Raw genomic sequence first — 23,519 nt, forward strand, 5'->3', positions numbered from 1 at the left:
CATGTTTGGGGCAGTGTGATGGGTGGCCCTGGGACAAATCCTGAGAGAAAATGTTGAGCTCGGCACGTGTGTTCTCACAGGCCATGCTGTGTGTAAGCTAAGTGGGATCTGTGCATGGATGTGCCTAGAAAGAGCCATATTCAGGTCATGTCATACTTCTTTCTCTCAAGAAATGGGGATTCAGGTACACTGATGTGCTGAATTTCCTGGAGGGTTCAGAGTGGTCTTTTCTGAACTAGCTATGAGAGATCCAACGATAAATGCAGAATTCAGGCACTAAATCCAGATACCTAAAGCCTCAGATGCCCCTGTCATATTTTTGCCCACATTCACAGCAGTGCATGAGTAGAAATACTGAACTGACAGATCTTTTGGTGGGGGAACAACCAGTGGTAGAGTCTGCTAAAAGCTTCCTAGTTTTTTTCCCCTAATTAATGTGCAGGGTGGTAAGATGCAGTCTTGCCAAGGCTCCTTTTACAGCAGGAAATGTTAAATATGTGACTTTTTTGGATGGTTGTGAGAGATGAAAATACTTCACAATATTTCACTGCAGGGTCAGCTGTTGCTACTTTGCATGAATTCTGCATAAACACTTCATTAGATGTTACTACAAGTTGATGTGAGAATATATATTGGAAAGCAATACAGAAGTGTTTAAAAGAGTATCAAGGAAGTTGCATCACATGCAGTATCTCACCAGTGAACAGCTGTGAGTAAGAAACACACCTTAGCTCAGGGTTTAATTCACACATCCCTGTCTGTCACAGATGGTGCAAAAGGAGCTGAGCATGACAGAGTATCCATCAGAAATCCAAGTGCCATTGGTGAAAGCAATCAGGAACTTCAGCAGCTTGAAGATAAGAGGACAGAACAGCCCATTGAGGAGGAGGAAGAGGAGGAAAGGGCTGATAACGTTTCACCTGAACATGAAAAGGCCAACTTCTCAGACAACAGAGAAGCTGAAGAACAGCATGATAGTGACAGAGGATCGCTGCTGGGAGACACTGCCCCTGGGACACTTAATTCAGGACAGAGTGCCAGCGACACTACTGCTGCAGGTAACCTTCTGAAATTGGGTTGTTTTGCTCTCTTACAGGGGAGCAGGCTTGAATGTCAAGGTTTTTCACTAACATGTCCATTGTTATGTTGCTGTAGTCCTAATGGCTTTCACTCATCCGCGGCAGTCCCTCTAGTGGCAGCATTGTCTCACTACCACTCGCCTCAGCAGAGTGGTTTTTCCACTACCTCTTTGCACTCTATAGAAATAAGAATCATGAGCTCTCTCTTCTTGCCCTTTTTAACCTGTGACTTGGGGCTGTATTACTTCCCAGAAAAGATGGAGCATAGTTTCTCTCGAGCAGTTCACTAATTTCTGCCTAAGGTGTGTGTTGGGGTAGGAAAAATGTATGACTGGGCTCTGCAGAGCCCTTCTCCCTCCAGGGCAAGCGTGCTGAGCTACGCTGACTGCTGGTTGTGCCAAGGAGCAATCCTGTTACCATCATGTTCACCAGCTTTGGTTTTGCCCAGAACTGCCTTTGACTCCATTCTCAGAGCTAAGCTTAGCTTTTTTTCCACCTCTGATACTACTTAATAAATCTTGCTTACTGTCCCCATAGCCAAGCACTTATGAGTAGCTTCTAGGCTTTGAGGAAAACTCTTTTAAGTTGAATGCAGACATCTAATGGATTTTAAATGGCTGGTGGATTACTTACATGGTTAAGCAGTTCAGTTGTGCTTTAGACCATCTCCCATTCCTTCCTTAATGATGGATTGATACTGTCTGCCAGGAATTCCTATGAGGACTGCTAGAAGTGCTGAGAAGAAGCAGGGGAGATGCTTGTAGAACCACTAGTCCCAAGAGCTGTTCTGGGGTGTTAACAACAGGCTGGGCAGGAGGTTATGTGAATATGCTGACCTTGAATTCATGTAGACAGTAGCAGTGAGAGGAGGTGGCAGGCTTCAGATAGGGTAAAGATGGTTTAAAGCTTATGCCCCCTTGGTGCTACTGCTGTACAATTGTTGTAAGATGCAGATTTATTGATTAGGAATCGAAGGGAGCGTGCTGTGTTGTTGATTTGCTGCTGCAGTTCCCTGCGGGCTGGCTGAGGCAGGCTTGGCAAGGTGGCTTGGTGTATCTACAGGCCTTTCTCTAACATCAGTGGCCTTTCTTAAGGACTTTAGCCTCTTCCTAAAGTATCAGCATCTTGTCTAAGGACTCTTCTCGCTTTCTGAAGCATCAGCGTCCTTTTAAAGGACTTCTGCCTCTTAAAGCATTGAGGTACTGCAGAACCCGGGGGGTGGGGGTGTTCTCCGTAGCAGCCCTTCCGTGTCTGCTGGCGACGGCTGAGGACGGCACGGCCGCTCCGTGAGGTAACGGCTCTCTCTGCTTCCTCCAGACCCCGATGAAGGCGCCAGGTGGCCCGAAGGACGCCGGCCTGAGGCAGGCACTGCCGCCTCCCCACAGGGAACCCTCAGGGAAGCGGTGCCCGCAGCCCGGGAGTTCCTGCGGCAGGTGAGTGGCGGAGATGGCGCCTGCGCGGGCGGGGCGACGGGCGGGCGGAGCGCGGCGGCGCTCGGCGATGACGTCAACGGACGGGCGGGCGCGCGCCGGGGGGCGGGGCGGGGTCACGGAGGGCTGACGTGTGCCGGGAAATTGGGCTCGCGCCGCCATGGATCCCGCGGGCGGCGGCGCCGGTGCGCGCCTCGCGGAGCCCCCCGCGCGGCCGCTGCTGCAGGTGCGCGAGGTTGGAGGAGGAGGACGGAGGGGTGGTGGTGTGGCGCGCGCCGGCCATGGCCGCCCCGTGCAAGCCGCTCCGGGCGGCGGGAGCCGTTGGCGGGCGGCGGGCGGGCGCGCGCCCAGCGGCGGAGGGGCTCTGCCGGTCCAAACCGCCGGGAGGGGCGGGGGCTCGGCGCTTCGAGGGATCGCCTGCCCTGCCGGGGGAGATGGGCTGAGGGAGATGTTCTGCGTCCCCAAGGGGGTCACCTCTGTGTACACCTGCCCCGCTCCCTGCGTGAAGGAGCTGTTTTCCCTCGCCCCTGCCTTGCCATGCGGGGCAAGCCTGCGGGAGGGAGCGGAGGCGTCTGCCGGCGTCAAGACGAGCAGGGATCGCTGCCGGCGTCAAGACGAGCAGGGACCGCTGCCTGCCTCCCGCCGCACTCCGACGCTTGTGGGGGGGGAGAGGGTGCCTGCGAAGAGGCCAGCTCGCCCCCAGGTTGGGCTGGGCAGGGCCAAGTGTGTAGCTGCTTCTGAATCCCACACTTGTGTCAGCTGGGGACAGGGAGGTGGCAGCGATTTCCCTGTGGCTGGGACGGGTTATGTTCCGAGCGCCATGGCTGTGCCAGCCCCGTACAGAGCTGTGCCAGGTACTCACACCTTTCCCAGGCAGCTGGTGCTCTCTGGCCTTCGAGATAGTCGTATGACGAGACACATGACCCTGTGACCGGGGTGATAGTAGGGAAGAGGTCTGAGCTGCTGCGGTTGGATTGTGACAAACATCCAGATGTACAGCTAGGGGGTTTCCTACATTTTTCCATCCTTACAGCACTTTGGAAACGCATCGAATAGCTACCAGCACTGTGTAATGCAAAGTATGCCTGTCAGCTTATTCTGGAGTAGCTGCTTTTTGCCAGCCGGTTGTCATGTCAGGTGCCTTCCAGATACTTGGACTTCTGAGCTGAAATGCAACCATCAAACTGCTTTGTGGTTTTCTTGGGTTTCGCTTTTCAGTTGGCAGAAAAAAACTGCAAGAAAGCTCTAGATGGTTCTCTGGCTTTATGAGAGGAGTAAAAAGCATTTGGCAGATTGCTTGTTTTGCCCAAGTGTTTAATGGTGACATATTCATTATTGTCAATGCTGTCGGTTTTCAGCTGGTTGCTACGCTGCCTGAGGAGATTCGTCCTGGGCCTGATTTCCATGGACTTCCATGGGAGCCTGTTATTATCACTGCCTTAGTGGGAATTGCCACACTTACTATAATTTTCTGGAGAACCTGCCTTTCAGTGAGTATACTTCATGCTTGCAAGCCTGCTGCTGTTGCACTTACTGCTCAGTCTCTTGTATGGTGAAACACTTTCAGCGGTAACTGAGATCGAAGCAACATCATAGAACTGTCAGGAGCTGGAAGGGACCTCAAGGATCATTTAGTTCCAACTCTGCTGTCATGGGCAGGGACACCTCACACTAGATCAGGTTGCACAGAGCCACATACTGAATACTGAACACTGAATCCAGCCTGCCAGACTCTGTCCTCCCATTAATTTTTGAATGCCTTACCAGTTTTACTCATGCTGGTGGGCACTGCCTGGTGCAAGGAGTCCTCACCAGTGGGAGACCATAAAGCTTTGTCAGAGAATCATAGAATTGTTAGGGTTGGAAGGGATCTCAAGGATCATTCAGTTCCAACTCCCCTGGTATGGGCAGGGACACCTCACACTAGATCAGGTTGCTCAGAGTCACATCCAGCCTGGCCTTAAAAACCTCCAGGGATGAGGCTTCCACCACCTCCCTGGACGACCTGTTCCAGTGTCTCACCACCCTCATGGGGAAGAATTTCTTCCTAATATGTAGTCTTTTGTGTCCTTACTTTTTCCATTTAGAGCATTAACATGAAGGCTTGGTAGCTAAAGTAGAATAAACCTTTATTTAGAATAAACCTTTATTTAGGATAAACCTTTATTTAAGATAAACCTTTATTTAGAATAAATCAAAGAATTATTTGAGCCAAAGATTTATTTAGAATAAATCAAAGTAAGTTGTACTGTTCTTCAAGCTAAGAAGTGTTTCTTTTAAGCTGTTAATTGAGGTGGTTGGGGTTGTTTTTTTAGCAGCTGGCAGTTTCAAAACCAAAATAGGGGGAGAATTATGTAAATCAAGAAGGCTGAGGAAAGGGTCAGCATATCTTTGAAGTGAGAAGCTTTCCATGTGCTTGAGCCTGTTGCTGGCTATTTCCAAAGCAAGCAGTTAATCCCTTCCCCTTCATGTTGTCCAGTGGCTTGCAGGCACTGCATTTAGAAACCTAAACACCTGATCTTAATTCTCACTGGAGAGCCCTTTCCTCACTTTTCTTCTCATTTGTCCTCCCCTTTTTCTGCGTGGACAGTTGTCCGTGCAAGAAAAGTGCTCTCAAGTATCCCAGTGCAGCTCCTTGGGAATAGAGAGATGAAAATCAAAGAGGGCAGTTTGTTTAAAGCTGTCTAGTTCAGTGATGAAAGACTCTGGAAGTCTGTGGAATCCTTTCCTTGACAAAAGCAACTAAACATATGATTAGTAACAATATTGGTATTTTTTCCCCCTTGCTTAGTTTTGGTACTGAATACTCTTAAGTCAGTTTCAACTATAAAATTGTCTTAGCAGCATGAGAAGAAAGCTTCTGGAATTCTTCTTTAATGGTGCTGATTTTGAAGTCAGCAACTGTCACCTAAACATAAGGCTCAGGGTCTGGGATGTAAATATTTCCTGTGTGTTTGCAAGTTCATGACAGTCCTTAGATGCAAACTGGCTTCGTTTCTTTGTTGCCAATTGGATGTGGGCAGCTTCTGCTCTCTGAATAGAATAGAATAGACCAGACCAGGTTGGAAGAGACCTTCAAGACCTGCCCTTCCTAAATCCATGGTGGCTGGGCCTGATCCCTTGGCCATCTCTGGATGTGAGGAGGAGGTTCTTCACCATGAGTGTGGTGAAGCCCTGGAATGGCTTGTCCAGGGAGGTGGTCGAGGCCCCGTCCCTGGAGGTGTTCAAGACCAGGCTGGATGAGGCTCTGGCCAGCCTGATCTAGTGTGCCCCTGGCAGGGGGGTTGGAACTAGATGATCCTTGTGGTCCCTTCCAACCCTGAATGATACTATGATACTATGATCTTCTAAGTGCTGTGTGATTGCACTCAGGATGACCTGTTCCATGATCTTGCCTGGCACTGAGGTCAGGCTGACAGGCCTATAATTCCCTGGCTCATCCAACCAGCCCTTCTTGTGGATGGGCACCACGCTGGCCAGCTTCCAGTCCTCTGGGACATCTCCAGTGAGCCAGGACTGCTGAAAAATGATGGAGAGCAGCTTGGCCAGCTCCTCTGACAGCTCTCTCAGCACCCTAGGATGGATCCTAGTGCCTGAGTAAACAGGCATTTACTAAGGCTCTAGGACCAGGGCATTAGCCTAGAAGCTTTTATTAGAAAACAGCTTAAGCTTGTTTGTAGTGTTATTCAACACTCTTCTTGGCAGTGATAGATGTACTTTCCATATGCTTCTTTAATCTGCATCTAAGTGGTGGCTTTTTTTCTTAAGGGGAAATGAATGACATTTTTCACTTCACACTTTTTTAATGGCTTTTTTTTTTCCCCCCCTCTCCTATAGGTAAAGAGTAGAATATATCAAGGTAAGCTTCTCTGTGCTTTTCAGTGTACTTAAGACTTAGGCATTTAAAAGTTTGGAAGATTTCTTCAGAGGGCCAAGTGTTTGTTACTCATCTTCACTTCTTTTGAATGAGAACACAGAGGTTATGGTGTAAGCTTGGCCAGTAGGTGATGTTTACTTGAACCTGAGGATTTGGGGTTTCCTTGTGGTGATTTGATCAGGAGAAACACTGCAGTTGGCACCTGCAAATGAAAGGGTAAAGAAAAGGTTCACTTTGTTCAGCATAAATGTGATCCATTGGCTTGCTGGTGAGATGGTGGTGGGGCAGTGTGGTTTTGTCTTCTTACTAGCAGTGAACCTTCTTTGGCTTGTCACGTCTCACAACAAGCAGCAGCTAGTTCCTCTTGCCTGTTTGGATTGAGGGGAGCCTGAATCTCCTGAGGAGTCTCAGAGAGACTTTCTATATGTAGAGCTAATCATGCAGAAAAGAAACTCCTGTGGCCAGCACCTTGCTTTTTCACAAGAGCATTTCTCCAGCTTCAAGTATATGAAATAAAAGGAATAGAGGTGATAGATGAGATGAATAATTGAATACAACACAAAAAGTAACTGGCTTCACACGAGCTCTCTACCTCTTTCTTTCTCAAACTACCACTTTCCAATCATTCCTCTCTTAGTTTCTTTGTAGTTGCACTGCAGTTTCCTTCTATAGAATTAATGCAGAATTGGTGAGCTGAGTAAAAATCTATCTTAGACCTGTAAGGTGATTTTTATACTGCCAAACAATTACAGTAATTGGAGGGGTAGGAATATCCTCCCACTCTAAAAACAAACAGGACTGTAGATCTAATCTTCCTTTCTCCTCCTCCCCACCCCAAATATATGGTTTTGGGTGGCAGTGTATAGAAACTAGTAAAGCTGAGAGCAAGAGAGATTCTTCAAGCATGATAAAGGTCATGCTGATCTTAAACTCTTTATCCAAAATAGAGGAACAATAAGAGTGACCAAGATGGTTTAAAGATAGATTACATTTGGAATCCCAAAGGAATTTGGAATCCCTCCTCTTCATGGCAGTGGTAAAATTGGGAGAGCCAGCTAATGCAGGGATTCTTGCCCTCCTTAGACTGCTGAGAGTTGTCTTATGCCTCAGCAGTCCGTGTTGGTGCTCAACAGAGCAGGGCCCTCTGGCCCGGAATCCTGCGTGTGGGTGGGGAAGGAGGAGCAGCAGTTGCCATTGCACCCTGTGGGATGCAGATGGAACAACCAGTGCTTCCTGTTTGTGCCTCAGGATTTGCTGTGGGGCAAATGGGACTTGAGGTGGTTTGGGATTTGAAAAAGAAGGGCAGTTGGACATTCTTTCATTTGCAATAGAGGAAGTATGTTAATGATCTTGGTGGAATCCTAGGAGTTGGTTGGCAACCTGTTCAGGTTGAGAAACAAATGCATGCCTAAAGAACTGTTGCTTGGTCACAGCCCTTTGGAGGTCTGTTAGAAAGCAGTGCAGCTCCCTGAGGCTTTCTGATGCTGTCTGCTAGCTGCCAGTCTCCTTTCTGTTCCCAGTAGGTCTTCCAGAGCTTTCATCCTCTTACCTTTGCTAACTAAACATGTGGTTTCAACACAGTAGAAAATGGTGGTTAAGGAAGGTGTTGCATTTCCCCCCAGTTGTTAAAGCAGCAGTCAGTCTGCTCTGACATCCTTGCTGCCACTTCTTCCCTTGAATGCATCTTAATCTGTGTGTAGCCAGCAGCTTACTCTGCTCCACTGTGCATTGTGTGATGAGCTTCTGTGCCATGGATGCAAGAGCTGTATGCCTTGTGTCAGTGTCCAGCTTTCAATGAAACCTGGAGATACTTAGACTCCTGCAAGAAGGGCTGGCTGCCATGGAATTGGCACTGTCCTGATTTATGCTTTAGTCCTGGAAAATGTTCCCTGGAGCTGTAGTAACCATAGCTCTGACTCCCCACCACCCCCCTGGATATGAACTACAGTTACTGGAAGCTTGCCTTTTTGATTTTGCTTTTTTTTTACCCCCTAGTGACTGAAAAGCAGCTTGCTGAGAAGATTAAAAACCTCCTGCAAGAAAAAACAGAAATCTTAGAGAAGATCTCAGAGTATGATCACAAGGTATCGTTGTAGCTTTTGCTTCCTGATTTCCTGGTTCTCATTTAATGGCACAGTCACTGCAGCAGCTGCTATTTGTGTCTTCTACTCTTACTGAGTATCATGGGGACAGATTTTTTTTTCCTCAGCTGCTATTTGTGTTTTCTACTCTTACTGAATATCATGGGGACAGGTTTTTGTTTTTTCCTCAGTTCTGTTTGGTTGTTTCTGTGCTTAGATAAAGGAAGCAAAGGAATCTGTGAAAGTGGCCCAAGAACAAAAAGACATTCTCTCTGATGAAACTGCAGGGCTTAAGGTAAGAAACAGTTAGTTGTCTCTAATGAAAGCAAAACCATCAACAAACTCATTTGCTTGAGCTGATCTTGAGGCCTTGAGCCTTCTGGCCTAGATCACAGTATAACTAAGGTTGGAAGAGACCTCGAGGATCATCGAGTCCAACCTGTCACCACAGACCTCATGACTAAACCACGGCACCTAGTGCCACATCCAATCCCCTCTTGAACGCCTCCAGGGATGGGGACTCCACCACCTCCCTGGGCAGCACATTCCAATGACAAATGACTCTCTCTGGGAAGAACTTTCTCCTCACCTCCAGTCTAAACCTCCCCTGGCGCAGCTTGAGACTGTGTCCCCTTGTTCTGGTGCTGGTTGCCTGGGAGAAGAGGCCAGCCCCTTCCTGGCTACAACCTCCCTTCAGGTAGTTGTAGAGGGCAATGAGGTCACCCCTGAGCCTCCTCTTCTCCAGGCTAAACAATCCCAGCTCCCTCAGCCTCTCCTCACAGGGCTGCGCTCAAGGCCTCTCCCCAGCCTTGTTGCCCTTCTCTGGACACGTTCAAGTGTCTCAATGTCCTTCTTAAACTGAGGGGCCCAGAACTGGACACAGTACTCAAGGTGTGGCCTAACCAGTGCAGTGTACAGGGGCACAATGACTTCTCTGCTCCTGCTGGCCACACTATTCCTAATGCAGGCCAGGATGCCATTTGCCTTCTTGGCCACCTGGGCACACTGCTGGCTCATATTCAGGTGGCTGTCGATCAGCACCCCCAGGTCCCTCTCTGTTTGGCAGCTCTCAGCCACTGTGACCCCAGCCTATAGCTCTGCACGGGATTGCTGTGGCCAAAGTGCAGCACTCGGCACTTGGACTTGTTGAAAGCCATCCCATTGGACTCTGCCCATCTGTCCAGTCAGTCGAGGTCCCTCTGCAGAGCTTTCTACCCTCTAACTGACTAACATCTGCCCCTAACTTTGTGTCATCTGCAAACTTGCTGATGACTGTCTCGCCCCCCTCATCCAGATCATCAGTGAAGATGTTTAAGAGGATGGGGCCCAGCACTGATCCCTGGGGGACGCCACTGGTGACTGGCTGCCAGCTGGCTGTGGCACCATTCACCACCACTCTCTGGGCTCAGCCTCCAGCCAGTTTCTAACCCAGCACAGAGTGTTGTGCTCCAAGCCACGAGCTGACAGCTTAGATAGCAGTTTGCTGTGGGGGACGGTGTCAAAGGCCTTGCTGAAGTCCAGGTAGACCACATCCACAGGCCTCCACGTCCACCAGACGGGTCACCTGATCATAGAAGGAGATCAGGTTGGAGAGGCAGGACCTGCCCCTCCTAAATCCATGCTGGCTGGACCTGAGCCCTTGGCCATCCTTCAGGTGCAGTTATTGCCACCAGGATAATCTGCTCCATCACTTTCCCTGGCACTGAGGTCAGGCTGACTGGCCTGGAGTTTCCAGGTTCCTCCATCCGACCCTTCTTGTGGATGGGGACCACGTTGGCCAGCTTCCAGTCACCTGGGACCTCTCCAGTGAGCCAGGACTGGAGGGAAATGATGGAGAGCAGCTTGGCCAGCTCATGATGAGGCTTTTGAGCAGCCTGGTCTAGTGGGTGGCATCCCTGCCCGTGGCAAGGGGCTTGGAGCTAGATGATCTTCAAGGTCCCTTCCAACCTAAGCCATTCTGTGCATCTTTCATATTTGGTGTTCTGTTTTGGTTTTGTTTTCAAGGACACTGTCAAAGAATTGGAAGAAGCAAATCATCAGCTGGATGACAAAGTGAAAAATCTGCAGAAAATGCTTGAAACAGAGAGAAAAAAGAACGAGAAGAAGCAGAACAAGGTAAGAGCAGCCACACTTGTGTGCTGTCATGTTCTTAACATCACCCTGAAAGCTGGCCATGACCTGCTGGGTAACCAGATAGGGGCAGAACAAATGAGATGAGCCTCCTCCAAAAGAGAACTGAAATGAAATTCCAGGTTCATCCCAGGCTTGAAGAGGGAGGATCTGTTGTTTGTGGGTTTTTTTTTGTTGTTGATGGTAGGTTGTTTTGATGGACTTGCATGGTTATGTGCTTTCACACACAAACCAATGTATCCAAGTCAAGGACTGGTCTACTGTGTCCTAGATGGAGCCAGGAAGCTCCTTAACAGTATGAGCTGAAGGTTTTGGGTTAACAAGAGTTGTTTCCTTGTACTTGAAGGAAGCATTTAGTTCTGGATTAAGTGTGAGGATCTTTAATTCTTGAGATACTTAAGGGTTTTCTTCCCCCCCCCCCCTTTTTTTTTTCCCTTTCTTTTAAAAACCTGATGGTTCTTTATTAATGGTAAGCTCCAGCAAGGCCTTTGGTGTAGTTTTGGTCAAAGGTTGTTGCTAAGGGCAGCAGCACGTGTTGCTTTCCTTCTAGACTGTTGCAGGTGTACAGGGGAAACTTCTTAGCCACAAATGGGCAGCCATGGGAGATGCTGATTCCAGTGTGCTGTGTGTTTCCATTTCTCACCTTGCTGATAAGGCAGCACTGTGTTGCTCCTAGTTCAATGGCTGCTTTAAGGGGAAGCTTGCTGGTGTTTTGAAAGCATAAAGGGGAAGTTCAGTCACACAGGTAAAATGATTCATCAGCCTGAGCCATGTACCAGGCTACTGCCAAGTCACAGCTCATCTTTTTTCCTTACACAGATCTCTGAAACCCAGAAGTCCTTGGAGAAACTCCAAGAGGCTATCAGTATGCATTCTGCAGAGCTTTCAGAGGTAAAGCATTACCTACACCCTCTCAACAGTCACACTTCTTGTACCTAGGATGTAATAGAAGACAGCAGCTTGTGCACATAGACCTTTTTCTTTGCCATTTTATGAGGTAATCTGTAGCTCTTACTCCATTACCGTTTGACTTGATGTCTTTTTGTTCCTTTTTGCTTCCTGTGTAGGTGCAGATAGCCCTTAATGAAGCTAAACTAAGTGAGAAAAAGGTGAAGTCTGAGCTCCAGCATGTGCAGGAAGAGAATGCCCGGCTGAAAAAGAGCAAGGAGCAAGTAAGTGATGCCCAGGCTGTGCGACTCTGGTTCTCAGGTGAAGGGAACATGATGGCTCTATTCCTAGTTTTCTTGAGTATAACTTCAGCATGTCTCTGTTTTGTTAACATGTCAGAATTTCACATTTCATGTTATCAAGATAGAATTTAACCCCCTTGCACCTGCCTGCACAGGCTTTTTTGAGCCACATCTTTGCAGCAGGAAGGCTTTGCCACTTCCAGTGATTCGAGTGTGTTGTCAGCAACTTAGTATCATAGTATCAGTCAGGGTTGGAAAGGACCACAAGGATCATCTAGTTCCAACCCCCCTGCCATGGGCAGGGACACCCCACACTAGATCAGGCTGCCCAGAGCCTCATCCAGCCTGGGCTTGAACACCCCCAGGGATGGGACCTAGACCACCTCCCTGGACAACCCATTCCAGGGCCTCACCACTCTCATGGTGAAGAACCTCCTCCTCACATCTAGCCAGAATCTCCCCACCTCCAGCTTCATTCCATTCCCCCTAGTCCTATCACTACCTGAGATCCTGAGAAGTCCTTCCCCAGCCTTCCTGTAGGCCCCCTTCAGATACTGGAAGACCACAATGAGGTCACCTCGGAGCCTTCTCTTCTGCAGACTGAACAGCCCCAACTCCTTCAGTCTGTCCTCACAGGAGAGGTGCTCCAGCCCTCTGATCATCCTTGTGGCCCTTCTCTGGACACGTTCCAGCACTTCCACATCCCTCTTGTAACTGGACACCCTATTACACTAGATCAGGCTGGCCAGAGCCTCATCCAGCCTGGGCTTAAACACCTCCAGGGACGGGGCCTCGACCACCTCCCTGGACAACACATTCCAGTGCTTCACCACTCTCATGGTGAAGAACTTCACAGCAAGTCTGTGCAGATGTGGCAGTCATTGCATAATCAGCACTGAGGGAAGAGTTGCCACAAAGCCATTCTGAAGCTAGGCTGAATGGGGAGGGCCTTCAGCCCTGAAAGGACAAGTTATTTTACAAATGATTGTAAATATCTGTGTGATTTCCTTCCTAGATGGCCTTTAAAGGAATGGGGCTTGATGACCCCTGGACTGCAATTAATTCCTCATATTTTGAAGTGTATGAGCAGTTAGGTTGTGATGTTACAGTATCACAGTATAGCTAAGGCTGGAAGAGACCTCAAGGATCATCGAGTCCAACCTATCAACACAGACCCCATGACTAGACCACGGCACCAAGTGCCACGTCCAGTCTCCTCTTGAACGCCTCCAGGGATGGTGACCCCACCACCTCCCTGGGCAAATGTTGGGATATTGGCTGAGAAAATACCAAATTAGTAAACCCCTTTAATAGTACAGAAAGATTCCCAGCATCCAGTTCTACCAATGGACCAGGGCTGAGTGTGGTGACTGTGAAGCTTGCCCTCTGTGTCTGGAGCCTGTGGTGATTGGTGATCACCAGAGCTGGCAGTGAAGCAGATTTTCATTCCATTTACCCTGTACTAACAACAAATTCTCATCTTGCCTTTGGTGTTTTGTACAGCTGCTGAAAGAAGCTGAAGGTTGGAGTGAGAGGCATGCTGAGCTCAGTGAGCAGATCAAACTGTATCAGAAATCTCAGAAGGACATAGAAGAAGCCCTTGCCTACAAGGAGAATGAAATTGAAGTAGGTTCACACTACTACAAGCTTGCTTTTAAATGTTACACATCAGAAAGTACTTAGAAAGGCTTGAAAAATGCAGAGCCATTCTTCCTCAGTGAACCTTTTCTTTTATCCCCAGGTTTTAACTAACTGCATTATGCAGCTGAAACAGCTTGACATGGATTCAGCAGCTGAGGCCAGGAAGGATGAGGAAGGGCGTGAGTGGAGCACAGGAGAAGATCTGGCCAATGGAGAGTTGCCAGGTACAGTGATGCCACCTCCTGCTGCTCGGCCAGTGGCTGAGGCGTGTGTGGTGCGATGGGGCACAGGGGGAGGCCTTGCATGTAGCTCCCTGTGAGACCAAAAATAGCTCCTGACTGAAGGGAGGAACCATTAAAAAGCCCAATAACTGCTTGTAGCTTTGCTTTTAGGAATGCTCTAAGTGCAATGACACAGTTTTAAAGCTGGGGGCTATAAAGGTTGGTAACTAAGCATGTTCTGAAAGCTGAGAATCTGCTTTGTTCTTATGCCACATTTATGTTTAGTATGAATCCTTAGTGAGCATTGTGCTTACCTCTAGGCAGGTAACTAGTTCAGGTGATCACATAGTTTAAATCTGAGAGACTGAAATGGACCTTTTCAAAAGCACTCAGGCAGTTTGCCATGCCTGCTGTTGCACAGGGCTTTGCTACATCTCTGCTTTTGGAAGTCCTCTTGTAGCTTTTATTTTCCTTCATGTATTTTTTCCCCCCTTTTTTCCAGCCATATGGTATGTGTGGGCTGGAAGCTTCCACCTTTTGGTTTGTCAGATGCTATGTCCAGCTCTATTCACATTAATACTAGGTAGTGCTCACGTTGATGTTAGTGTGGTGGCTAGGAGAACTGACATGAAAGACTCTCCTGAATGCCTTTTGGATTCAATCTAATAGTTGTGCTTGTCATGGAATTGCTGTGGTGGGTTTTTGCCCCCCAGCTGTGCTGGGATGGCATTCAACAAGTCCAAGTGCCGAGTGCTGCACTTTGGCTACGGCAATCCCATGCAGAGCTACAGGCTGGGGTCGGAGTGGCTGGAGAGCTCCCAAACAGAGAGGGACCTGGGGGTGCTGATTGACAGCCACCTGAATATGAGTCAACAGTGTGCCCAGGTGGCCAGGAGGGCCAATGGCATCCTGGCCTGCATTAGGAATGGTGTGGCCAGCAGGAGCAGGGAGGTCATAGTGCCCCTGTACTCTGCTTTGGTTAGGCTGCACCTTGAGTACTGTGTCCAGTTCTGGGCCCCTCAGTTTAAGAAGGACATCGAAACACTTGAGCGTGTCCAGAGAAGGGCAACAAGGCTGGGGAGAGGCCTTGAACACAAGCCCTATGAGGAGAGGCTGAGGGAGCTGGGATTGTTTAGCCTGGAGAAGAGGAGGCTCAGGGGTGACCTCATTGCCCTCTACAACTCCCTGAAAGGTGGTTGTAGCCAGGAAGGGGTTGGCCTCTTCTCCCAGGCAACCAGAACCAGAACAAGGGGACACAGTCTCAAGCTGCACCAGGGGAGGTTTAGAGGAGGTGAGGAGGAAGTTCTTCACTGAGCGAGTCATTCGGCATTGGAACGGGTTGCCCAGGGAGGTGGTTGAGTCATCGACCCTGGAGGCGTTCAAGGGGAGATTGGACGTGGCACTTGGTGCCATGGTCTAGTCATGGGGTCTGTGTTGATAGGTTGGACTCGATGATCCTCGAGGTCCTTTCCAACCTAAGTGATACTGTGTGATACTGAGTGCCTGCTGTGGCCCCTCTCTGTCTCACCTGGAGGTGTCCTCTTCATCAGTGGCCCCAGCTTTCTTCAGAACACAACTTCAGTGAGGATGGCTGAAGAGGCTTTGGGCCAGGGAGGAGCTCAGGAGGGTTTTGGCCAAGGAGGAGATGAGAGGAGGGTTTGGGTCAAGCTGAAGCTCAGGACAGTTGTGGCTTCATTTTGGGCTGCTCCCTCCAAAGCTGCTGCCTGGGGTGGACAGGGCAGGTGACTTTCTGCACCTTGCCTCTGCTGCCAGTTGGCAGGTGACCCAGCCTTGGTCTTCCAGGTGTTCAGAAAAGGCTTGGCTGTGGCCCTTGGAGCCATGGTTTAGTTATCAGGAGGTGTTGGGTGACAGGTTGGACTTGATAATCCCTGAGGTCTTTTCCAACCTTACTGATTCTATGATTCTGTTGTGTGAGGGTTTGTTGTTGTTTTTATTAGTCTGCTGGGGGGGGGGGGGTTGGTCTGGTTTGGTTTTGGCCTGGGGTTTGTTTTTTGTGGCTTTGGTTGGTTGGAGTATTTTTGTTGTTGTTTTGGGGTATCCTTGGTGTGTTGTTGGTTTGTTGTTTGGGTCTTTTTTTTACTGTGTAAGAGATCTATCCCAGATTGAAGTGTAGGGAGCATTGTTTATAGCAGTTCTACATTTCAGGGCAGTGGGGTTGGGAGACAGGGAAAACAAAATGTCTTTTTCTCTTCTAGACAATGAGAGCGAGAAGATGAAGACGCAGATTAAGCAGATGATGGATGTCTCCAGGGTATGCTGCACAAGATAATCTAATAGATGCCACCACATGACTGCTGTGCCTCAGACCATAAACTTCCTGCTTGCCTTTTCAGGTGAAAACCATGTTATCCTTGGTTGAGGAAGACAGAAACCTTCTGCAGTCCAAACTGAGCGATGAGGTGGCGGCACGACACGAGCTGGAAGGTGAGCTTAGCCATAAAGAAGAATGGTTAGGATGAAATGCTGTTTGCAGTTTGAAAACAGCATTTGAAAGGTCATAGCAGTTTGCATTGCAGCTTCTTTCAACTTCCTCACCTACCTTTGTTCCTCCAACAGAGCAAATCAAAAAATTAGAGCACGACTCCTCCTCGCTGCAGTCGGCCAAAGCTCGACTGGAGAATGAGTGCAAAACCCTGCAGCAGAAAGTGGAGATCCTTGGTGAACTTTACCAGCAGAAGGAGATGGCACTCCAGAAGTAAGCCTTCCTTTCATTGCTTTTTGACAACTTAGCATCCTCTATCATAGCTACTCTCCACCTGCTCTTTGCTCAGAAGGATCAAATCATTTGAAGGTGTATTTGGAATGAAAGCTGGTGAGGTTTTTCCACCACTTAGTGACCCTAAAGAGACTCTCACTTAACCATGCACAATGTTGCCTTCCAACATTAGAGTAAAAACCCCAAGAAGAGGAAGATGGATGAAAGAGAATAGAATAGAATAGACCAGACCAGACCAGACTGGAAGAGACCTTCAAGATCATCATGTCCAACTTATCACCCAACACCACCTAATCAACTAACCCATGTAACCAAGCACCCTGTCAAGTCTCCTCCTGAACACCTCCAGTGGTGGTGACTCCATCACCTCCCCGGGCAGCCCATTCCAATGGGCAATCACTCTCTCTGTGTAAAACTTCCTCCTGACCTCCAGCCTGAACCTCCCCTGGCGCAGCCTGAGACTGTGTCCTCTTGTTCTGGTGCTGGCTGCCTGGGAGAAGAGACCAACCTCTGCCTGTCTACAACCTCCCTTCAGGTAGTTGTAGAGAGCAATAAGGTCACCCCTGAGTCTCCTCCTCTCCAGGCTGAGCAACCCCAGCTCCCTCAGTCTCTCCTCACAGGGCTGTGTTCCAAGCCCCTCACTAACTTTGTTGCCCTTCTCTGGACTCGTTCCAGCAAGTCAACCTCCTTCCTAAACTGAGGGGCCCAGAACTGGACACAGGACTCGAGGTGTGGCCTAACCAGTGCAGTGTACAGGGGCACAATGACCTCCCTGCTCCTGCTGGCCACACTGTTCTTGATGCAGGCCAGGATGCCATTGGCCCTCCTGGCTGCCTGGGCACACTGCAGGCTCATGTTCATCCTACCATCAACCAGCACCCCCAGGTCCCTCTCTGCCTGGCTGCTCTCCAGCCACTCTGCCCCCAGCCTGTAGCACTGCCTGGGGTTGTTGTGGCTGATGTGCAGAACCTGGCACTTGGATGTGTTCAATCTCCTGCCGTTGGACTCTGCCCATCTGTCCAGCCTGTCAAGGTCTCTCTGCAGAGCCTCTCTACCCTCCAGCAGATCAACTCCTGCCCCCAGCTTGGTGTCATCAGCAAATTTACTGATGATGGACTCAATGCCCTCATCCAGATCATCAATAAAGATGTTAAAGAGGATGGGGCCCAGCACTGATCCCTGGGGGACTCCACTACTGACTGGCCACCAGCTGGATGTGACACCATTCACCACCACTCTCTGGGTTCGGCCATCCAGCCAGTTCCTAACCCAGCTCAGAGTGCTGCTGATGGATGGCTTTGTCTGCAGATTCTGTGGTTGCTATGCCACATTGATTAGGTGATGTTGGATGATAGGTTGGACACAATAATCTTGAAGGTCTCTTCCAACCTGGTTTATTCTATTCTATTGTTCAGAAATGTCAAGGAGAAGATTGTGGCCATTAAGATTTGAGTTATGCTGACCTCAGTCAGAATCAGTGGGTTTAGATCTTTTAGGTACTCTCAGAACTTCCCAGTCCTTATTTTTCAGGTTTAATAGAGAGAGGAGTCTGTTTGATACATGGTTTGTTGGTTTCAAGAGACAGTATTTGTCTGGCTGGTTTCAAAAGTAATCTCTTTGTTCTCTGTATTCTTACACAGTAGCATAGATCTTGATGTCACTGCTGGTAGCAGAGGAACACCTTGTATCTGAGTTGTAGGTGGAGAAGGGTGGAATACATGGTGCTGCTTTTTTCCCTGATGCAGGAAACTAACCCAGGAGGAATATGAGCGCCAGGAGAAGGAGCAGAAGTTGTCTGCTGCAGATGAAAAGGCTGTGCTGGCCATCGAGGAAGTGAAAGTTTACAAGTAAGCTCAGTTGCTGAAGTCTGTTGTTTTCCTTTGTTTCAGCTCTGGAACAGCAGTCATTGAAACTTCTCTTTCCCCTCTTTTTCTTTTGTTTGGTACAGGCAAAGGATCCAAGAAATGGAAGATGAATTACAAAAAACAGAGAGGTCTTACAAAAACCAGGTACAGCTCTTGCTTGCTGGTGGTTGTGTCACCTTTTACTGCACCATTCCAGTGCCCTGTAGGGAGTTACTGGAGAGGGCTGACACAGATCATACTAAAACCCTTCTTTTCTTCTCAGATTGCTGCTCATGAGAAAAAGGCACATGACAATTGGGTAAGGATGCTTGCCATTTGCTGAGGCAAAGAATTTGGGTTTGACCTCAGGTTGGTGCAGCTAATGCAGTTGGCAAAATTCTCCCTAACAGATCCTTGCCCGCGCTGCTGAGAGAGCTCTGTCTAAAGAAAAAAGAGAAGCAGCCAGCCTGAGACAAAAGTGAGTGCAGAGCAGACCACTTGCATTGCTCTTTGAACATGCTGCATGATGACTGCACGGGTTAGGTGATTAGGTGGTGTTGGATGATAGGTTGGACACGATGATCTTGAAGGTCTCTTCCAACCTGGTCTGGTCTTCTCCCTCTCTTCCCTCTCTTCCCTCTCTTCCCTCTCTTCCCTCTCTTCCCTCTCTTCCCTCTCTTCCCTCTCTTCCCTCTCTTCCCTCTCTTCCCTCTCTTCCCTCTCTTCCCTCTCTTCCCTCTCTTCCCTCTCTTCCCTCTCTTCCCTCTCTTCCCTCTCTTCCCTCTCTTCCCTCTCTTCCCTCTCTTCCCTCTCTTCCCTCTCTTCCCTCTCTTCCCTCTCTTCCCTCTCTTCCCTCTCTTCCCTCTCTTCCCTCTCTTCCCTCTCTTCCCTCTCTTCCCTCTCTTCCCTCTCTTCCCCTCAGGAGGAGCTCAAGCAGGGCAACTGTGTGTGCTTCAAATCATAGATTGTTTGGGTTGGGAAAGACCTCAAAGATCAGTGAATCCAACCATCAACCCCATGGCCTAATCAAACCATGTACCAAAGTGCCCTGTCCACACATTTCTTGGACGCCTCCAGGAATGGTGACTCCACCACCTCCCTGGGCAGCCCCTTGCAAAGCCTGACCACTCTTCCAGTAAAGAAATTCTTCCTGATATCCAACCTCCACCTCCCCTGGCCCATTTTTGGGGCATTTCCTCTCATGTAATGCAGGACATGTCTGAGTTAGGAATTTGAAACCAGTATTAAACAGCGTTGATGGTAAAAAGAAGACTTCTCGGTGAAAGCTTCTGCAGTTTGCCTTGTTGCATTTTATAACAAATATAAGTGACATGTATTGTTTGAATAATTCAAACCAAATATAGATATGTGTGTCTTTTTGTTTCAAATTAGACTAATAGATGTAAACCTAAAGCTCACCATGCTTCAAAGACCACTCATTGTAAAGCCAACTCCAGGCAGACCCAATCGCCAGGTCCCCCCACGCCAAGGTAAATGCTGCTGTTCCTCCCCAGTGTTTGCTCTTTGAGGCAGTAACTCCTAAACCAATAAGGCTCTGATAAATTGTAGAACAGTAAATCAAGCATTCTTGGTTTTTTTTTCTTCTCCTTGGCCTAGGGCCCTTGAGCAGGGATGGCTCTTTTGGCCCATCACCTGTGAGTGGAGGCAATCCATCACCCACGCAGATGATAGAAGTTCCTGCTCGGCCCCTTTCTGCCCCTCGAAGGGAAGGCTCCAGGGGTGAATTTGGTAAGCAGTGAAGCTTCCTTTCTGTCATAACCATCTCTAATGCTGCTACCACCACAGGAGCACTAGGGTCTGGTCTTGGTTCTAGGGAGAGTGTTCAGTATTGATAACCACTTTATTAATACACAGGTGAGTCATTGTTTTGTAAGAGAACAAGAAATAGCTCAGGCAGCCGTTGATTGGAGTCTCTGGGGTTCTTGTTTCCCCTCAAGGCTCAGTGGTAGATGGTCCCCCTGCTCCACGAAGGCCACCAGAGTTACCTGGAAGGATGTCTCTTCCTGGTAAGTTATGTGGGCTGCAGCCTCCTGCAACTTACTCAGTCTTGCTTTCAGTTCAGAAATGCTATTTCATAGTATCATAGTATCAGTCAGGGTTGGGAGGGACCACAAGGATCATCTAGTTCCAACCCCCCTGCCATGGGCAGGGACACCCCACACTAGATCAGGCTGGCCAGAGCCTCATCCGGCCTGGGCTTAAACACTTCCAGGGATGGGGCCTTGACCACCTCCCTGGACAACCCATTCCAGGGCTTCACCACTCTCATGGGGAAGAACTTCCTCCTCACCTCCAGCCTGAATCTCCCCACCTCCAGCTTCATTCCATTCCCCCTAGTCCTATCACTACCTGAGATCCTGAGAAGTCCTTCCCCAGCCTTCCTGTAGGCCCCCTTCAGACACTGGAAGACCACAATGAGGTCACCTCAGAGCCTTCTCTTCTGCAGACTGAACAGCCCCAACTCCTTCAGTCTGTCCTCATAGGAGAGGTGCTCCAGCCCTCTGCTCATCCTTGTGGCCCTTCTCTGGACACGTTCCAGCACCTCCACATCCCTCTTGTAGCAGGGGCTCCAGCCATGTTCCTTACCCCAGCCTGCTAAGACTTGGTATTTGTGGCTCTCTTTACAGACCTTGGGCCTGCTGTAGCATCCATGATTGTGCCAAGAACCTCCTCCCCTTCCACAGCAGTGGATGGAGTGGTAAGCTGGACACCCCCCAACCTCAAGGAATCATTGAGTAGATGATTCACTGTACTTCCTGCTGATTCTTTAACTGTATCATGTTCTGTCTTGTCCACATTCTGTCACTGCCCTTATTTGCTGTCCAAAACCAAAATAATCCAAACAAAGCAGCCCTCTCCCCAAGAGTCTGAAGCCCCTTGTGTAACCACTGCTGCTTCACCTTCTGTTGAACCAGCTACAGTGAGTATTCAGAGGCTGCATATGGTGGTAGTCTGCTTTGATGGAGAGGAGTAACAGGCTGGGTGCTCTGAGCTGCCACGTAACAACCTGCAACGCTAACCAAGGGCTGGTACCTCTGCCTCACAAGGGTTATCTAACAGTTGCTCTCTGGGTGTTGTGGAACTAAGGCAACAAGATCTTTTAGGTGAAGGCCTGCAGGCAAAGAGCTTTGAGTGACTACACCACTAATCCCAGGAGGCTGACTTACCTGTGGTGTTGCAGCACGATTCCACCTGTAATTGAAGGTGCCACTTCAAAAGGGGTTGAATGTTTCTTCAGTACTGCTCTAGCTGAAGGAAATTTGTTGTCTCAGAAGGTGCACCAAGCATTCACTCCTAGGTACTGCAAGTGGTGCTCTGGGTGAAGGGACAGGGCAGTACCTTTCCCTCTTTTCTCCTGGTTAAGGTGTTTTGAGGTGTGTTGCATCTTGGTCGTGTGGGTTTGGTTCTTACTTTTCCACCTCGTGGTCTTTGGGCAAATGGTTGTGGTGTTCAGCAGTGTCAGTGCTTCTGTGATGCAGTACCACTGAAAATAACCTAATCTCCCACAGGCTAATGCTGTTCCCAAAGGCCCACCTTCGTTCCCTGGGACACCTATCATGACCCCCCCAGCAATGGGCCCTCCGCTTCCACCACCGGTTCGCTATGGTCCGCCGCCGGCTGCTCTCCGTGGGCACTTTGGGCCTCGACCTCTTCCTGTGCCCCTAGGTACAGTTGCATTGCCATGTGCTGAACCTGCCCCACTGTGCTTCTCAGCAGCCTGCTGCAGAACTGAGATGTGCCACCTGTTAGCATGGCAGATGCTTCCCCCTGCTTCCTGGGGTGGAGCTGTCTTGCTCAGTGAGCTTGGACAGGTGGGGTTTTTCAAGCCTCTTTCGTGCCAAGCTATTAAGGAGGCATTTTACCTCATGGAAACTGGAAACCAGCAGCCACATGTCACTAGAACATAATTCATGGCTGGAGAGGTGTGCATGTGACAGTGACCCACACCAGAGCTGCTCCAAAAAAATCAAGAACACAGCAGGCCCTTCTTCACCATTTACTCTGAAGCAAGATTTCATTTAATTCTCTGTGTTTTCCTTTCCTTCTAGTTCGTGGTGCTCCTCTGCCACCTCCAGCTGGAAGAGATTTCTTACCTGGCCCACCCTTAGGAATGAGAGATCTGCCTCCTGGCCCACTGCCACCTCCTCCAGATCCAAGAGGCTATGGACGTGGGCACCCTCCTTTTCAACCCCTAGGTCCTCCTGGCCCAAGAGATTATCCTCCAGGCCCACAGCTCCCCCCACCTGGCTCCAGAGACTATACACCTTCTCCTAACAGAGACTTGCCTCCATCAGGACCTAGAGACTACCCTGCAGGCCCTCCACCACCGCTGCCAGGCTCAAAGGACTACACACAACCACCAGTGCAGAAACCCTAACTGCAGCCTCCGGTCAGCAGCTCAAGGGAATGGACCCCAGCGCACTTCCTGCGGTCAGGAGTTTAGGAAGTGGCTCTCTCCTTGCAGCCACTTGTCTCATTTCAGTCTGTTTCAGCTTTTGCAGGATCAATTTTTATCCAATTGCTACAGACATGTGCATTTATGATCACCTTCAACTCATCCATCCTCTTGGGCTGCAAGAACCTCCTCCTTGTGCTGGACTTGAACCTCCTCTACACGTGCAATAGCAAGGAAGTACCTGTGTGGCTAGTTTGGATTAAGTGTAGCCTCTGTAACTGGTTGGTGAATGAACTGATTTTTGTGACAAATGTAAATCAAATCATTTCCTGTGGAAATAATTTTTAAGTAAAATGCTATCTTACCTGCCTTCTCCATCACATCATTGAGCTGCAGTTACTGTAGGCCAGGGGTTTACATGAGGACTGGGAGGTAGGGGTGGGTTGGGTTTGGTTGTTTTTTTAAAGGAAGATGTCTGGTCAGAGATCAGAAGCACAAAGGACACTGTACTGAAAGGAGAACTACAATAAAAAGCAAAACTCCTTTTGCTGAACCATGAAGGCTTTGCTTCAGTGCCATTTTTTGTTTGGTGACTGAATCAGAGAGAGAGAGAGAGAGCAGGGCCAGGGTGAGGAAGTGAATTGAGGCTGAGTAACTGCTGCAGGGGTGACCTCACTGCCCTGTACAACTACCTGGAAGGTGGTTGTAGCCAGGAAGGGGTTGGTCTCTTCTTCCAGGCAACCAGCGCCAGAACAAGAGGACACAGTCTCAAGCTGTGCCAGGGGAGGTTCAGACTGGAGGTGAGGAGGAAGTTCTTCCCTGAGAGAGTCGTTCGTCATTGGAATGTGCTGCCCAGGGAGGTGGTGGAGTCA

General features: G+C 49.2%; 1 protein-coding gene across 4 annotated transcripts in view; it reads left to right on the forward strand.

Annotated features, from left to right (window-relative positions):
• MIA3 (MIA SH3 domain ER export factor 3) overlaps window positions 1-23,200 on the forward strand; it is a 38,465-nt gene extending 15,265 nt beyond the window's left edge. The window contains exons 5-30 of one of the 4 annotated variants that reach the window (XM_068153526.1): window positions 768-1,058; window positions 2,397-2,512; window positions 3,868-3,999; window positions 6,347-6,368; window positions 8,382-8,470; window positions 8,685-8,762; window positions 10,472-10,582; window positions 11,417-11,488; window positions 11,665-11,769; window positions 13,291-13,413; window positions 13,529-13,652; window positions 15,866-15,921; window positions 16,004-16,094; window positions 16,227-16,365; window positions 18,132-18,233; window positions 18,335-18,395; window positions 18,514-18,549; window positions 18,641-18,708; window positions 19,623-19,720; window positions 19,848-19,979; window positions 20,189-20,257; window positions 20,879-20,949; window positions 21,100-21,171; window positions 21,761-21,917; window positions 22,301-22,641; window positions 22,745-23,200. In XM_068153526.1, the coding sequence (XP_068009627.1) occupies window positions 768-1,058; window positions 2,397-2,512; window positions 3,868-3,999; window positions 6,347-6,368; window positions 8,382-8,470; window positions 8,685-8,762; window positions 10,472-10,582; window positions 11,417-11,488; window positions 11,665-11,769; window positions 13,291-13,413; window positions 13,529-13,652; window positions 15,866-15,921; window positions 16,004-16,094; window positions 16,227-16,365; window positions 18,132-18,233; window positions 18,335-18,395; window positions 18,514-18,549; window positions 18,641-18,708; window positions 19,623-19,720; window positions 19,848-19,979; window positions 20,189-20,257; window positions 20,879-20,949; window positions 21,100-21,171; window positions 21,761-21,917; window positions 22,301-22,629 (2,744 nt within the window). In that variant the 3' untranslated portion in view covers window positions 22,630-22,641; window positions 22,745-23,200. Of the gene's footprint in view, window positions 1-767; window positions 1,059-2,396; window positions 2,513-3,867; window positions 4,000-6,346; window positions 6,369-8,381; window positions 8,471-8,684; window positions 8,763-10,471; window positions 10,583-11,416; window positions 11,489-11,664; window positions 11,770-13,290; window positions 13,414-13,528; window positions 13,653-15,865; window positions 15,922-16,003; window positions 16,095-16,226; window positions 16,366-18,131; window positions 18,234-18,334; window positions 18,396-18,513; window positions 18,550-18,640; window positions 18,709-19,622; window positions 19,721-19,847; window positions 19,980-20,188; window positions 20,258-20,878; window positions 20,950-21,099; window positions 21,172-21,760; window positions 21,918-22,300 lie in introns of all 4 variants that reach the window. The other 3 variants (XM_068153525.1, XM_068153527.1, XM_068153528.1) reach the window with 3 other exon arrangements.
• The last annotated feature ends 319 nt before the right edge of the window (window positions 23,201-23,519 follow it).

This window comes from Melanerpes formicivorus, unplaced genomic scaffold, assembly GCF_026170545.1.
Source record: "Melanerpes formicivorus ecotype bairdi unplaced genomic scaffold, bMelFor1.0.p_v2 SCAF_26, whole genome shotgun sequence".
NCBI lineage: Eukaryota > Metazoa > Chordata > Aves > Piciformes > Picidae > Melanerpes > Melanerpes formicivorus.